At 48.0% G+C, this 16,660-nt stretch overlaps 1 protein-coding gene across 2 annotated transcripts in view; it reads left to right on the top strand.

Annotated features, from left to right (window-relative positions):
* The window catches only part of PDLIM1 (PDZ and LIM domain 1), a 31,780-nt gene extending 21,046 nt beyond the window's left edge, over window positions 1-10,734 (top strand). Inside the window, exons 4-7 of one of the 2 annotated variants that reach the window (XM_010072552.1) lie at window positions 2,698-2,721; window positions 5,795-5,949; window positions 8,403-8,520; window positions 10,185-10,734. In XM_010072552.1, the coding sequence (XP_010070854.1) occupies window positions 2,698-2,721; window positions 5,795-5,949; window positions 8,403-8,520; window positions 10,185-10,371 (484 nt within the window). In that variant the 3' untranslated portion in view covers window positions 10,372-10,734. Of the gene's footprint in view, window positions 1-1,570; window positions 1,959-2,697; window positions 2,722-5,794; window positions 5,950-8,402; window positions 8,521-10,184 lie in introns of those variants that run through there. The other variant, XM_010072551.1, reaches the window with a different exon arrangement.
* Window positions 10,735-16,660: the final 5,926 nt, after the last annotated feature.

Genomic DNA, 16,660 nt, shown 5'->3' with positions numbered 1-16,660 from the left:
GCCGGGCCCCCCAAAAGCCGTAAGTATCTTCCTCGCCTCTGCTCCTTGCCCAGGCCCCCAGGGGAAGCCTCCAGGAGACACGAGTTCATTTCAGGGGTACCAATTTGTTAACCCAGAAAGGCTCTCTTTCAGGACAAGGGAAGGAGCAGAGGCAGGAGCGTGGATGTGGTTTCCAGGGGTAGGGCTCGGAGGAGCGGGGAACATTTCATGAGATGCAGAAATTAATGTTGTTGTGTTTCTTTGTTTAGCAGAGACCGACGCAGTTTCCGCGTGCATTCAGCATGACATACCAGCCCGCTGGTCTGAACAGGTGCCTGATAGCTTGTTACGAGCACGTTGTAAAGTTAGCGTTTTGTGCCGGCTTTGTGGGCAATGCTGGGCAGGAAGGGTACCAGCTAGCGCAGAAAGCACATGCCTCCCCATTCCTGGCTGTCTTGGGTTTCATAGACAGGCTCTGCCTAAGTTTGGATCTTTCTATTTTTAATTATTGAACTTTGTTTTTCACGGGAGTTTAAAAAAGTAGCTGAAACATTCATACCTGTATATATTGTATTGGAACAGGTCCCAATCTTAAAAGGGCCTCTTGATTTTTGTGATTGCATTTGAGCTTCAACAAAGATACTACTTTATCCCAGAAGTCCAAAGTTCCTCATTTTTCATTGGAAGCAATAAACCAGGAGCTTTCAGAAATCTTCCTGGCTGTGTTGGTCAAGTTGCTTAACTGCCGTAAGTCTGTCTGTATAGCAGTACCAGACTGCTAGGAAGACTTTGGCCACTTTTAAAACAAAAGCTGCAAGACCTATGTTTTAGGTGATACTCAACGAAATTTGTAACTTGTGAATGGGGAGACAAAGTAACTTCAGCCTCTGCTTTTGCAGGGCGCTAAGACCTGTGATTGTGGTTTGACACAAGCCTGAAAATTTGCCCCTGCCTGAAACTGGCCTCTTGCACTGGCAGCCCCGTCTGCAGTGTGGGGCTGCAGGCAGAGTTATGGTGCTGCAGTTGGCAGATGAGGTGACAGATGTTTGTTCCTCATGTCCTTCTGGTAGACCTCAGCAGCCTCATTCAGGGGCTGAGAAAAGACAGAGCAAGGATAAGGGAAATCTGACTTTGAATTAACCTGACGGGACCATTTGGCAGTCAAATACCACCACTGGTCTAGTCTGGAGTCCCCTCCGGTGAGAGCACTCCCTGGAAGCCAGGTATATTTGGCTGGAAACTTGTGAGTGATCCCTTTTTCTTGCAGGGATCAGCAAAGAGGTGGGTTTCTTCTAGTGCTGTGGCTCACTATGCTCCTCCTAGCAAGAAGGTCCATTGTCAGCCCAGCTGTATGTGGGGTACATGGCATCTCTTTCATCTTTCCCATGCTGAAACACGGGAAGTTGCAAAGGAATGATGGGGGGACTGGCATTAGCCAGAAGCCTTTAATGTAAAGTCATGTATTCAGTGCTGTGTCCCTCCAGCACAAGGGACAGACAGTATTGTGCAACTGCTTGTATCGCTTGGAGTATTAGGTTTAGCCCTTCATTAATTTATTCCTTCTTTCCTTTCTTCCTCCTCTGTGTTTTTCCCTCAATTGCACGATGTAAAACACAAATGAACCCCCAAACAACCACAACTCAAACTACCCATGTGAATACCTGGGCCCGTAGCCGCCCATCGCCAACACGCGCAATGCAGGCTCCCTTCGCCTCCGTCTATAATCCTCTGCAGGCGCAGACCTCCGAGCCGCTGCAGCGGAGGCACAGCACCTCCTCCGTCCCCAGCCAAGTTCGAGTGGGGCCTGAACAACTGAAGCATGCAGCCCAGGCCTGCCCCAACAGCCCCATGGAAGTGGAGGTGCCAGGACTCAAAGTGCTGCACGTGCAGTTCAATTCTCCCCTGCAGCTCTATTCGCAGAGCAACATCATGGATTCGCTGCAGGGGCAGATCTCTTCCATTAGCCCTGATTTCCCCAGGTAACCTGCCTGCTGCCTCTGTGGCTGCCTCGGCACATCCGTTCATCCACAGCTCGGTGTCCACGAGTGCCTCGTCCTTGTCTGTGGCTCATGGTATTGGCTGGTCACAAGGAAACAGCATTTACATTTCACCTTTCTGACATTAGTGCATGACTCTTCACAGGAGCTTTCTCTGCATTGTCTGTGTCCAGTGCCGTGGGAAGCACCAAAACATCATCTCAGCCTGTCAGTGTGTCCATTGCCCCTTGTGCATCCGTGCAGCAGAGCCCTGACAGCAGCTGGTGGCTTTCCTGAAGGAGCCACCTGCAGCAGGTGGATTTGCTGGGGGCAGGAGAGTGCTTTATCCTGAAAGCTGGTGTTTCTCCTGCACTGAAATAGCTGTTGTTGTTTTTGCAACTGGAAGGTGTTGCCACATGTATCCTTGTGCTTTTGTTTCGCTGGCTGTGGGCTGGGCCGTGGCTGTGCATTGGGTGTTTCATTTCAGACTGAAGCAGGTTCCCCTGGGTCTCCATCTTTGGCTGATAACACTCATGAGTTTGGAGCAGCCTGGGCAGGCACCAGGCACATGGAGGACCCAGTCTGTGTTCCCACCCCTTCCCACTTGTCTGCACAGGTTGCTGCTCTTGGGACTGCATCTTTGCCTGTAGGAGTGGAGGATGCTTGATGTGCTCTGAGGTTTGCAGGACCTGTGGAGAGCCTCAGCATCACAAGGCTTGGGTGTTCTTTGGTGTTTGCTTTGTGGCAGTTGGGAACCAGCTGGCCCGTACCTCTCAATGACAGCCCACAGGGTTTTACAGGGAGGACTTCAGTATCAAGATGTGTGAAGCACATTTAGCCATCTCACAGGAGAGCTCCAATCAAAGCTGAATACTTTCAGAAGATGTGAACCTTCAGCAGAGTTACCCCACTATGTGACGAAGCTGCTTGCAGCTGTGTGGCGTGCTGTCTGGGGAGGTGGTCGGTCCCATGGCTTCCACAGGACAAAGTGAAAAGCCACAGCTAGATCTCTTTGCTCCTCGACTGCTCACAGTCCCCTCCTGGGCTGAGCACCACATGTGTCAAAGCAGAAGAGTTGGCGTCCTCACCCATGGACCACACAGCCAAGCTTTGCTGTGCACCCGGAGCCAACAGATAATGGGAGGCTGTGGGTTTACTCTGGCCTTGTTACTCAGTCCAGTTAGTTGCTGTAAGTCACTGCTCTGGCTTGTAGGCGGTACTGTGCACGCCAGGAGAGGTCACGCTCTGCTGGCTGGCTGTGCTGGTCGGGACAGCTGGTAACACTCACCAAGGAGCCCCAGGCATCGGCAATTATTTGATTGCAAAAGCGAGTGCGGCAAGTACTGGGTCTTCCTGTAGCCCAGCTTTGAGATCCTTGTAAAAGTGACAAAATGTTGTGCTAATATAAAATAGTAAAGTGACGTTAGTAAAGAATAAGCTGTGCTTTTCTGAAGACACTGTGCAAAGCTATGTCTTTATGGTTTTTATTATCAACTTCTCGACAATATTCAAAGCTTAGTGATCCAGTGTTATTCAGTCAGCATTGCACGTTGTCCATGGTAGAAGCAGTGAAATCCAGCAATGGTTGTGTGAGTCTGAAATCCATTAAAGGTTTTTGGAGTTGTCCCCTACAAGGTTTCTGCTTCAGGGAGTTCTTGCGCGTGGAAAAAGACACCGGTTGCTGGTGATTGCTACAGATAAAGTACCTGTGTAACAGGAGATGCCATAAATCATCTGACATACGGAGACTTCTTATCCTGCAGGTGCAACTGCTGTACCTGTGGCCTTGCCCGTTCAAATGACGCATGTGCTTTTTGGTGTTTGTTTGTTTTTTCTTTAAGCAGCACAGCCTTCTGCCCTGACAAGTTGAGGTATTGCACTCTGCTGGTACAAATTCTAGGATTTGGGGTTTTTTATAGTCTTTCGTAAGTTCTGAATGTGCAAGTATATCTATAGGGTGCATACCTGGGAAAGCTGATCTGTATGTTTTGCACACTGTCACAATGCATGGTTGAAATGTGATGGCTTTGTTTGACTCTAGTGCTCTCTAAGATGATTTAGCCTTTGCTTTTTGAATGCATGTTAGTGAAACTGCAGTGACAGGCTTCTTGCCTAATGTTTTTATGGGTGGATAGAGTGGTGGGAGTATGAGTTTACATAAGATTAATGCAATGTGGAGCATGGATTCATTTGGGATAACCTAGGACAATTTCTGTGTAGTAGAAGGCACATAATTATTTTATTTTGGGTGAGTTGCTTCAGTAAATGAGATTCAGTTTTCAAGGGTTCAGCTGCTTGCAAGTCTAATGTGCTTCCTGCTCCACTGAAAATTACTATAGATGGAAACATTTTATGAAATTCTTTTTATGGAAATAGCTTTTTAGAACATGTGTGATGATTTTACCTCTCATGCTTGAAGAGTTTATTATGTAGAGTAACTCCCGGATCACTCAATTGCACCTTGCCATGGAAAGTATGCAGTTGCCTCCTCAAGAAAAAGATTTCTCTCTGCAATTTAGTCTGAACGTCAGGATGTTTATGTACTTTTCAGGCAGTCACAGGGTGCAAGAATGGTGAAACCTAATAGACCATTTACATTTATAAGGCTGCATTATGTAATTGAGCTGTCAGAGGAGACTTGTCGGTTGTCTCATTTTTCCGGAGATGTTTTATTCCAGCCACGGAATACACGGCAGGCAGGAACCCCCCATGTCACTTAGTCTGTCTCCTAGCCCAGCATTTGGTCAATTTAAAGCATTGACTTAAGTCATTCCCAGCAGATATTAGTCTTTTTAAATGGAGGCTGCTCACCTGTCCACGGCAGTCTCCTCTGGTATTTCAGTGTCTGTCTGTCGGAAAGCTTTTCCCAGGGATATCTGAATATCCTCATGCAGTTTTAAGCCTGTAGTTTGCCCTGTACCCACTGGATGGTACTAGGTACTGCCTCCAGCTTTTTTTTTTTTTTTTTTCTTCCCTCCCTAAAGATCCTTCTGGTGTCATGGCACAATGACCACCCTTTGAACTACCCTGCACTGTGAAAAGCTGCCTCTGAAGCACCTCAGGCTCTAGGCTGAGGGTGCAAGTCCCTCGTGAGGTGTGGCAACAGGAGTGCCTCAGGAAGGAGCTGAAAGGAGAGCTTAGTTTCAGCAGGCAGAAATCTCCTCAGCCCTTGACCTGCTTGTTAGCCTTAGATGCTGTAAATGGGCTGTGGCTCAGAGCCTCCACCTATAAAAGGGAAATAATAATACTCACTTGAAAACCAAATTAAATTATTGCCACTCAGAGGATCTTTAGTTAGATCCTACAGCTGTTAACTTTGTGAAGGTGGCCTTTAGGACCAACTTATAATGTACTGGCAAAGATTTTGTTGTAATGGAATAAACTTTACTTAATTTGAGATTTGTAGGTAAGGTAGCAGCCTAAGGCATTTTATGCATGCAAGGAATATGCAGAGATGGCACAGCTACCATGTGGGATTCCCATCCCAGCACAAGTTCTTTATTTTCCTATTAACAGAGCAGTGATTTCCTGGGCAGAATGTTTTAGTTTCTGGAGTATCTAGTAATTCAAAGCAGGGAGAACACTTGGGGACTGGCTGGAGGTGGTCGGTGAGAACTTGTTGACAGCAGCATATGCAGATAGCCCCTCGTGCTGATCCCACCTGGGCTGCAGCTGTCTTGTGCAAGCACATCCAACAGCTCCGTGTTTTATGGCGTTCTGTTGTGCGTTTGTTTTGCACGTTCATTCTTCAGTCATATGATGTGTTGTGAAAATTTTGCTAGAGGGACTGGCTTTAGTTTTCAGCCGTGTAACAAGCATGTTCTCTGTTCCTTCCTCAGTTTAGATCAGCATAACCAGCCCCCAGGCGGCATCGTCATAGACAGAGAATCTGAGGTTTACAAGATGCTGCAGGAGAATCAAGAGTCAAATGAGCCACCCAGACAATCTGCTTCCTTCCTCGTGTTGCAAGAGATTTTGGAGTCAGAAGAGAAAGGTAAGCACTCACTGCACACCTAATCTGAGTGTGCTCTTCCCTTTTTTCCATTTCTAGGGCTGTATACAGTGTTTGACATCTAAAACTTTCCTTCCTTAGCTGGTGATTGTTCAAGGTAACTTGTGTAGATGGTTTCCAGAGAAACAGACCCTTTCACTAACTTTACTCCTAAATTTCCTTTCCTTATGAGGTTCAGCGTCTATGGGCCCATATCATTGCTCACCTACTGAGTGAGTGCTCAGGAAGTAAACCCCTACAACATTTAGTTATGGAGAAGACATTAAAGAAGACTTCTTTGCTTTCTAAAGTTTTGCCCTTTAAGATAATATTCACTGATTAAAGGCTTAGATTCAAGACTTTCAGTGGTACCACAAGGTAGGGCTCTTCAGTGAGTCCTAAAGCTTCTTATCTCCATCCCTCTACACAAGAAAAAGGATCCCCTTCTGCAGCTGAATGTAAAAACATGGAAGCTGGGTCACAGTGAGCAGTTTAATCTTTTAATCTCTGAAACTTTGCTCTGCTTGGCATTCTTGATCTGACATCTGGACTTATGCAGTTCACACTATAGACTTTAAGATAAAATAGACAATTAACTTAGGTGGGGGCTAAATCATAGTTTCTTCTCTCCTTGAATAAAATAAAATAAACAACTAGAAAAAGAATTACAAGAATGACTGGTTTTCTTTACACCAGTTGAGACTCTGTCCTTTATGTTATTAGCTTGGCAGTCGAATGTTCAATTTCATCCAGCAAAAAGCCTGGTACTGAGATAGTTGCCACAAAGGGAAACAGGTCAGGCAAGTGCTGGTAGGTCTGAGGGATCGGTAAGGAATGAGCGAAATGAAGGAAATAAGGAAACAATAGGAAGAAAGAAACCAAGGTCTTGGAGTCTTTAATAAGCTGTTAAAATACCTACCTGAAAGCATCTTTTAAATATTGAGTGTTTGCAACTTGCCCTTCAGGATTCAGCTCCTGCACGGAAGGGTCTGGAGTAGCCGGGACTTCTCACGCATCCAAGGTCCTCCCTGGTGCTTAGTAGTGCTGAAGAAGATAAGAAGCAAAAGCCTCTCTATTTTATCTTTCTGTGAAGATTTTCAGCATTATTGGGATTCTCTGGCACAAGGTTTGCCTGCCCGATCACAGGCCAGGATAGGCTTTGGCATTGCTCCACTGTGAGCTGATAATCACCCACACAGAGCAGGAGGTTACACATCCCCAAAGGAATGTCTGTCCCCGAGGTGACAGTGCCCCTGCCTGCTGTGCTGCTTGGCCAGGCTCAAACTCCACTGCTGCTGAGTCAGGTCATGTCTGCGGAGATAAAACAGCAGATAAAAGCATGCACCATTTGTTGCCTGCTTCTCCAAGCCTGTCTTCAGGCGATGGCTTGTGAGTAGCAGTAGAGAACTATCTCCTCAGCTGGGGTAAGTCCCTCAGGGCGTTGCTGTCTCTATCGGCTGTGCTGACTTAAACCAGCTGAGAGCCTGGCCCCGGATGTGGAGTCTGCGTGTGGGTGCTTTAAGCACCTCAGCCGGTCTGTGTTTAGACCTGACCCTGCACTCTTAGGTGGAGGGTGTTTTGCAGGGTGGAACAGCCTGTTTCCTGTGAGTATTGATTAAGCTGATTCCTTTAGAGAGATTTAAAAACATGCTGTTAATGTTGTTGATGCGAGCAAAGTGCTGTTTGAGGCAGAGGGAGTGAGCAGAGGTGATAGGGAAGAGCTTGAAAATGTGGTTGCTGCTGCTTCCTTTCCAGCAAGGGTCACTTGCAGCAACTCTGTCGGAGGCCAGGTGCTTCCTGCTGTGTTTAGAGGGTGCATGGGCTGTTGCCCCCATTAGGGAATTTGCACCTCTGGGCCAGCATCTCTGTATGGAGCTGGCTGCTCCAGAGGCAAAGGAGCACAGTGTCACCCGCCCCACGGGTGAGCGGTAGCACTGGGGCTGCACTCTGTGCTCAGCTGGGTGACAGGGAGGGGCAGTGGGCAGTTCCCCAACTTTTCCTCTCAGCTTTTCTGCTAGTGATGCTGCCCCAGACTGTGACGTGTGCCTGACCTTGCTGGTCATCAGGGTGTGCCTTTGGAGAGTTTGTCCTGACATGGCAGGCAGACTCCAGTGCTGCCAAGGCTGGGGCTGAGGCTTTGCTTGGCTTTGTGCATCTGTGCATGCAAGACACATCAGCTAGAGACTGATAGGCTTTTAAGATAAAAAGAGACAATATCACTTTGTCTGACTGCCCGCAGTCTCAGTCCCTCAGGTTTCCAGGGCAGGTTCAGCTGTGTCCCTTCTCTCCCTCCTACCCACACACCCCTAAATCCCTGCCCGCTTTCCATGCATGAATCCCTGCCTCAGAGCTGGGGTTAAAGAACATCACCCCTCCCTAGCAAAGCATCTGCATGGGAGGAAGAGCCTAGTGCCACGCATCTCACATGCTCTGAAGCACTCTCCTTCCACCCCCAGGAGACCCTACCAAACCGTCTGGATTTAGGAGCGTCAAAGCCCCCACCACAAAGGTGGCTGCATCGATTGGGAATGCACAGAAGCTGCCCATGTGCGAGAAGTGTGGATCTGGCATTGTGTAAGTAAGCCTGTCCCTGGGGTAGCGGGCCATGGCCGAGCATCCCACACCTGTGTGAGGGGCTGAGACACTGTACTTCACCTACCCACATCCAGTGCATCTAGGAACCAGCTCAAGGCATGTTTATTCTCACCAGCTTTGATAACACTAACTTTGCAGTTACCTGTAGTGAGGCAGGAGTTGGATTTCCCTCTACAGAGCAAGTCCTTGTGAGACAAACTTTGAGACAGTTGTTGCTGCAGTGTTTTGCTTCCTACCTGAAATCTGTTTACAGCAGTCAGAAGCCAAATGAGCTTTCTATTCAGGGCCTGTGTATTTAATGATTTTCATCTCTTGGCACTCTCAGACGTGGAGTTGGGACTTGCCCTGGTGGTCAATGTGGACTGAGAGAGCTGCATTCTGCTCCTCACTCTGCTGTAAGACCACACACCTCCACTATGTCTACACAGAGATAATTCTTGTTGTCTTTATTTGGGTACATCCGACTTCCAGTGCAGCAGGGGCATGGGTTTGATACAGAGCTGCTGTACCATAAGTGTGACAGCACAAGGAACCCAACCCATGTATTTGATTCACCCTTCAGTTTCTCAACCACAAATCTTCCCTACAACCCCCTTAGCTTAACAGCTGACTCCAGCAGTCGAGTGCTGGTAGTCCAGCTGCATCATCATGGAAGAATTACGATTTCTCCTATGCCACCCACAACAAGCCATCAGCTTGTTGCTGAGACTCGTCGTGCTGTGACAGTATGGTCCTGACATGCGTAGAGCACCAAGAACTGGCAGAGTCATTAGAGAGGCAATCCATAGCCTGTAAAATACGAATCAGAGACAAATTGTACAATTATTTTGCCAGCTGTGTAGATCTGGAGAGAAAACACAAGGCTATGAATAGCACTAAAAACTAGTGTAATTACAGAAAATATAGGTGGCTGCTGGAACAAAAAAAAATTATACTCTTGGCAAATTGTTGTGTTGCTGCTGGTGGTAGTTAACGAGTTGCTATGTAGTTTTCCTCATTATCTGGGTTAAGCTGTGAAGTTTTCCAGTAAGAGCTGGTCCACATTTGGGTGGATCCAGACACTGCAGCTCCCAAGCAGCAGTGTATGAGATCAGAGCCAGGAGTTGGTCTTTGTGCTTATCCCATACATACCTGGCATGTCCATCACTAGCAAAAGGGCAGTGGCTGCCTGTGCAGCCTGCAGCCTTCATCCCCCTTGGCTGGTGGTGGCAGTCATTTCTAGATTTGTGCTGCAATCCATTTGGCTTGGACCCAGATTTTGCTACCTCAGATGGTCAAGCTGATGCCTGTCATTTGATCCTGGGCATTTGAAGGCTGTTTTGCTGGCTCCAGCCATCAGCTAAAGATGCCACCACAGTGATTCTTGCCACCACACGTGATAGGACTGTCCCTGTGAAACTCAGGCAGGCCAGAGCTAGGAAACACTTTGCAGAGGAGGGCTCCCATGCCAGCACGTGTTGGGCTCTCCAAACAGTGTTAACATCTGCCTGACCAGAAGTAGGGTCTATACTTTGACTTGTCAGAAGCAGGAAAAACATTGTCCACCTTCAGCGCTTTTGGGTCTGGGGTGGGTGGGAGGTGGCTGGGAAGGAGGGAGGCAGTGGTGGGCGCCTGGCACTGAGAGGTGCTGGTTCCTTCCCCAGAGGGGTGTTTGTGAAGATCCGAGACAAGCAGCGTCACCCCGAGTGCTATGTGTGCAGTGACTGTGGCACCAACCTCAAGCAGAAAGGACACTTCTTCGTGGAAGACCAAATCTACTGTGAGAAGCATGCTCGGGAACGGGTGATTCCCCCGGAAGGCTATGAGGTGGTCACTGTCTTCCCAAAGTAAACCATGCTGCTCACAAAGCCAGTGTGGATGGTTTCTCCTCTGCTGCTTTTCCTTGGAAAGCCTCATCCCTGCCCCCCTGCTGAATCCTGTTTGCAATAAGGAATGCTAGGCATGGCTTTGAATTTCCTTGCCATTATTAATCCTCCATCTGTTCACATGAGATGTCACTAATTGTTCAACATTCTTTTAGTCTCGTCTTTCACTGTTTAGGGTTGTTTTTTTTTTAATACACACAATTACTTTTTTCCCTCCTTTGTGCTGTCAATCGCACAGGAAAATCAGAGGCCAAAGCCAGATTACAGCTCTTCTGTGTCCCAGATATTTGCCTTCTGTTTGCATTCAATAAACGGGGTGAATCCACAAGGCAGCTGTGTCTGCTTTCTTCTGGTATCCCTCTGCACTGGACCAGGGTCTTGGGACAGATGCCCAGTGCATGGCTGTATTTACCCTGGAGAACAGTGGGAGGGAATTAAAAAAATTGAGTCAAACTGGTCTCACATGCCGCCCAGCTGCTGTTAGCAGCAGCCTGCTGGCACCCAGCAAGGGCCTGAGGAGCACAGTGAAGCCACAGACCGTAGTGGGTACTGGTGGGCTGTCCCTGGGGCAAGGCAGCCAGGAGCTGCCTCCTCTGCATCCAGCACTGCTAGATGATGACCGGACCAGGCACTTCGATGCTTCCCCTTACCGCATCACCCAGGCACCCCTCCATTCCTCACAGCCACAAACTGAGCACTGTGAAAAAATGTCCACTTGATCCTTGCTGGAAACCAGGGAGTCCTGGAGCAGAGGGGAAGCGTTGAGTGGCTGTAGTCTCTGTCCTTGTTCCATCTGTCCCTGTCCATTCGGTGCTGGCTCCCCACCCTGCACCACAGGCTCAGGCAGGGTGCAGGCTGGGGAGGGCGGGTCTCACCCCCACACACCCCCTCCTCCATCCCAGGGCAGACCCCATGGACATGGTTGTTTCTGCTGCAGACATTTGGGACAGTCCCCTGTGCAATGCCCTGTGTCACTGCCAGAGGCATGGCCCTGCTCCTTGTGCTGCAGGCAAGCATGGCTGCTGGAGGGTGCTGTTGGGGGTTGATATGGGGAAGGGGACACGTGCCCCATGTGCACTGGATCAAGGGATGATGGGGTCCAAGGAGCAGCACTTCCACCCGTGTACAGCAAAGAGGTGGTCTGCAGTGAAGTTATTTCTCTGCTTACACCTCTGAATGAGATGCTGGCTGTTCTTTTGGTGTAAAAATAAATGGTTTCTAAGACATAGTGTCATCTTTGCTTTAAAACAAAGTGCCAGGGGTTGAAAACAGAAGGGTTTGTAGCCACATACAGGCCCTCTCTAGCAGGCACAGGGCCACCTCCACGCCTGTCAGCTACTGACAGGGTCAGGGGCCTGTCCTGGAAAGTCCTGGCAGTCTGCAGCAACGCCTTACTCCTCTGCCCTGTATTTCCTCTACTTTAGGATGAATCACAGCACAGCACTGCTGCCTTGCAAAAAAAACCAAACCCACAAACCAAAACCAAAACACAATTCAAAAAGCCAATCCTCACCTGAGGTAAAGCTGACCAAGATCAACTGTACAGCTTTTTGGCAGGTTAGGGAGGAGAGCAATTCACCAACCTAGCTAAATTTATCTCATTCCCTCCAAGTCCATCTGTGGGCAGTGGCAGGCAAGCAATGACAGCATAGCCGAACCAGCAAACTCCTGGCCTGGCTCATCCCTGAGAAAAGCCTGGCTTCTTCTCCCTGACACGGGCACATGCCTGTACAAACTCCAGACACTGACACAAGCAGCTTTATTCTTCAAGGTCTGACTGGGGTTTTTTGGCCTGCTGTGGGGTGACATCTGTCCTCACTGCTGTTAATGGGGGTTAATTCTATCCCCTCTGCAGTGCATTTCCTCAGGGAAGGGCTCTCCATGCTGCAGCACTGGTGGGTGCAGGCAGGCTGGACAAAAAAATCCAGTGCAGGGGTGGAGAGCACAGACCTGCAGAGCTGAAGGAGTAAACCTGTAGCAACAGAGTGTGCTGGCTGCATCTCATCCCACTGCTCTGGCCCTGCTGTAGTGTGGGACTGGGGCTGCTGCTTCCTGCCCACTTCCTTGCCAGGCTGGGGGCTCCTGGCTGCCCGCCCCCGTGGATGTCTGCTTGTCTTGCAGGAAGAAAATACTGGCTGCTGGAGCCATGGCATCTGCTGTGCCCCAACAGCAGCCTGTGGGCTGAGCTCTCCAGTGCGTGCAAAGTCACCAACTGTTTTCCTACTGTAGAAACATCTTGTCAGCAAAATGTGCCACATTCCTGATAAACTCACAAGTTTGCTCTTGCGTCATGGGTCAGGGCGGAAGAGCCTGACCTGTGCCTGGCATTTCCCCTGCCCTCCCCACCCCAGCCCCACACTCCAAACAAACAACAAGCCCCACTTTGTCCAGGGCTGCACGCTTTATCGCCCCAGCCAAGCTCCTGCAGTGAAGGCTGGCAGCCCTGCTGGGAAAACAGTGATTGTGTGGGGCTTGACGCAGGAGTCGGGAACCACAAAAGGTTTGAGTGGCAGCTCTGGCTCTGTAGACTTCTAATGCAGATACAGTGTTGACCCAATTTATTAGTATGGGAACATGCTAGCAAGGCAATTCACATTCATTACTTGGGGAGGACTTTGATCACTCTTTGCTGTAGCTCACTGAAAAAAAGGTATGTATTCACTTTTTATGATACTCTCCCCCTCTACTCTGCTTCCTCCCCCTCTACTCTGCGCTTGTGAGACCCCATCTGGAGTACTGTGTCCAGGCCTGGGGACCCCAGCACAGGAAAGACCTGGAGCTCTTGGAGCAGGTGCAGAGGAGGGCCACAGAGGTGATCAGAGGGCTGGAGCACCTCTCCTATGAGGAAAGGTTGAGGGAACTGGGCTTGTTTAGCTTGGAGAAGAGAAGGCTCTGGGGAGGCGGCCTTCCAGTACTTGAAGGGAGCCTATAAACAGGAAGGGGAGCGACTGTTTACAGGGGTTGATAGTGACAGGACAAGGGGGAAGGGTTTTAAACTAAGAGAGGGGAGATTTAGGTTGGATATTAGGCAGAAATTTTTCACTCAGAGGGTGGTGAGGCAGTGGAACAGGCTGCCGAGAGAAGTTGTGGATGCCCCATCCCTGGAGGCATTCAAGGCCAGGCTGGATGGGGCCCTGGGCAGCCTGCTCTAGTGGTTGGCAACCCTGCCCCACAGCAGGGGGGTTGAAACTAAGTGATCTTAAAAGTCCTTATCAACCCAGGCCATTTCATGATTCCATGATTTATACAGGACAAAATATTTGCTAACTGCAGTGTTCACTGTAACCTGACTTTCCAAATTCCTCCACAGTTTAACAGTTGGCATCTGGAGTTTGTCAACAATTAGAAGATAGGTTAAATTGGGCCATGGCTGCAATGACACTGAGCTGCCTGCTCCAGAAGTTAACAGTAATGTAAGAAAATATGTAAAAGGTTCCTATCTGAAGAGTGACAGGCAATCCTCTCGGAGAATTTTAAGTGAGTCAGCATCCTCTCGGAGGGACTGTCTCACATAGGTGTGCAGCACAGCACAAAGCACAATCTGTCATTTTTAACCCATTACTTACTTGGGTTTCTGGCTGTGGCCTCTCCCTGCCATGGCCACATCTCCCCTTTCTCCTCGGGCAGCAGACAGCAGTTGTGCGCTGCTGCTCCCAGTTGGCTTGCAGGAGTCCCACACAGCACAGAGTGCCAAAGCTCACCACAGCGTGGAAAGACGTGGGCCACAGCAGGCTGGGGAAGAGGGCTTACATGGGACAGAACAGCACATCTCCCTTCTGAGCTGAGAACAAAAATCACCATTTTTAAAAACTGTTTACACAGTTAAAAAGATGCCACTGCTGGCAGTGGCTCAACAGAACTGGCCCCCCAGGAGATAAATAAAGCAGACAGAAAATGGCAAAACAGCAAAACAAAAAAAAAACCTAACAGCATGATCAAGACAGACCTCTCAGTCTCCTCCTCACACCCCACACTATCACAACCACCCTCCCCCTAAAAAGACAGCACTGAGCAGCATGGCCAGCTGCTTTATCTTGCACATTTAAGTTTCATTTGCTAACAGCAGCCCTGTGAGCTCAGATTGTTGTCAAGGTGGGGTCTTGGCAGTTCAAGCATCATCTTTGCTAGGCAGATAAGTGAAAATAACCAAATGATGGTATGTGCAGAGTGCATTTGAGTGCTGGCGAACTGCCATTAAATAGATTCTAATGTGCAAGTTAAGTTTACCACACATTTTCTTGTCATCACCTGGAAAAACCATCAGCAGCCTCTCCCCAGCTAAGAATATGAGCTGCTTGCCAGATTAAAAAAAACCAACCAATCAACCATCCAAGAAACTTGCAAATAGATAGACAGTAGCAGTACACAAGCAAACTCAGACCACAATTTCCTGTCCAGCCATTTGGTCCCAACAACTCAAATACCTGCAGACACAGGAGTAACAACAGATGAGCTTATCTGGGTGCAGGATGGAACAGGAGCATTGCTTTCAAGTAACCAGGACAAATATGTGCTTCAAGAATTTGTCTTGTATCTGCCGAAATACTTTTTTCCCCCTCTAATGGACAATCAAGGGGACATTATTTCACCAAGAACAATTTAAAACTATTAGCACCAGTCACCCCTTCGACCCCAACCATCACCACATTGTCATTACTGCATTTACTTGTGAACCTCCCATCTATGGAAAGGAAGGCTGCTTTCTGAAACACCAGCACCCCTTGCAGCATGCCCTAGACTTTGCCTGTATGTATTAAGTACACAAATATGCTGCACTGCTCCTTCATAGCTTGGGTGGATAGCGTTATTCTCGACTGCAGGAACATGAAATGCAAGGTCATGCCAAGAAGGTACTGTTTGCTTTGATCAACGACATTCCAATACTTTGGGACCCAAAAAAAAAAGGGGGATAGAGAGATGGGTTCCTCTATGGCAGCAAGCAAAAAATGTGCATTGCTTTCACTTTTTGAAGGTGGACCAGAAAAGCAGACACAGCTCTGTGAAGTCTCTCTAAATAACATCAAGCTCCACACATCACTAAGCAGTGACTACATTTCACTAATGCTACCATTAGCATTAATGCTTTTTACGCATTTTTAGGAAGGCAGAAATTATTAAATACTAGCTGTGCTAGCTATGGGATAGAAACTCTTGTTCGTTTTTATTTTCCACCATATTACCCTGCAGTGACATTGAGACAGGTGTGCAGGTTGAACAGTGTAAATCAGCCTTCAGAGGTTAGGCAAGCCAAGCCTGTGCAGAAGTAGTTATGTCAGTTGTTATTAAAACTGTTAAAATTATTCCATTTAGCTACTATTGTAGACATATCATTTACTCTTAAATCTTGTGAGTAGGTCTTTGCTAGTGTAAAACAATGCATAAAGTACACTAGCAGAGTAGCTCAGCAAATGTAAGATGGAGACAGCACACGCTGGACTTTGCACTATTCAGGTTAATAAGTAACTGACCAGAAAACTTATGAAACTTTTGTCTTCAGCAATTAGAAACAAGAAAGGGCTCTCAACAGACAAAGATCAAAGCCAGCCTACTCATTAACTTAACAGATGCACTTGCTCCCTTATAGAGGTAAGGATAAACATCTCTCACTAATATACCTTTATATCAGGCTAACAGGTTACTCTATAGAGAGTACGAATTATCATAAAGTGACTGGAAACTAGTTTCCAAAGTCTGATAGATAAGGTAGGCTTTTATTTTATTCCATGTTACCTGTGCCTAGTCATAACTAGCACAACTGCAACTGTGACAGCTCCAGCTAGAATTCTATGACTGCAGCTTCTAATTACACCTACATGGCATTTTCACAAACCAGAACTGAAAGCTTAAAAGCTACCTGCTTCCCAAGTGGAAAACCATTGCTTACAGCTGGCTCTTTGAGGCTACATATGCAAGTAATATCCTTCACCTGTCTTTTATGCCCCACTGTAATCTCAAACCCTCCCGTCCCAGAAAGCACTCCTTGGTCAACCGCACACCCCCAGAGACATTCTGCACTTTCCCATTCCAGTACCCGTACGTGCTTCAAATGGGCACCTTAGTGGTGCAAACTGACAAGCCAGTCAATACAGAAGTAATGTCTGCACTAGAAAAATTTAGGCTTTTTGGGGCTCATTCAAGCTGCCCATTTTTTGTTGTGAGGTTTTCTGGTTGGGTTTTTTTGTTGTTAGGGTTTGGGTTTTTTTGGGGGGGTGGGCTTTTTTTTTTTTAAATGGGCGAGATTGGCTCTTGTGCTA

The sequence above is a fragment of the Pterocles gutturalis genome, unplaced genomic scaffold (assembly GCF_000699245.1).
Source record: "Pterocles gutturalis isolate BGI_N339 unplaced genomic scaffold, ASM69924v1 scaffold16857, whole genome shotgun sequence".
In the NCBI taxonomy this organism is placed as follows: domain Eukaryota; kingdom Metazoa; phylum Chordata; class Aves; order Pterocliformes; family Pteroclidae; genus Pterocles; species Pterocles gutturalis.
Note: the sequence above shows the minus strand (reverse complement) of the source record. Positions and strands in the feature narration are given on the sequence as shown.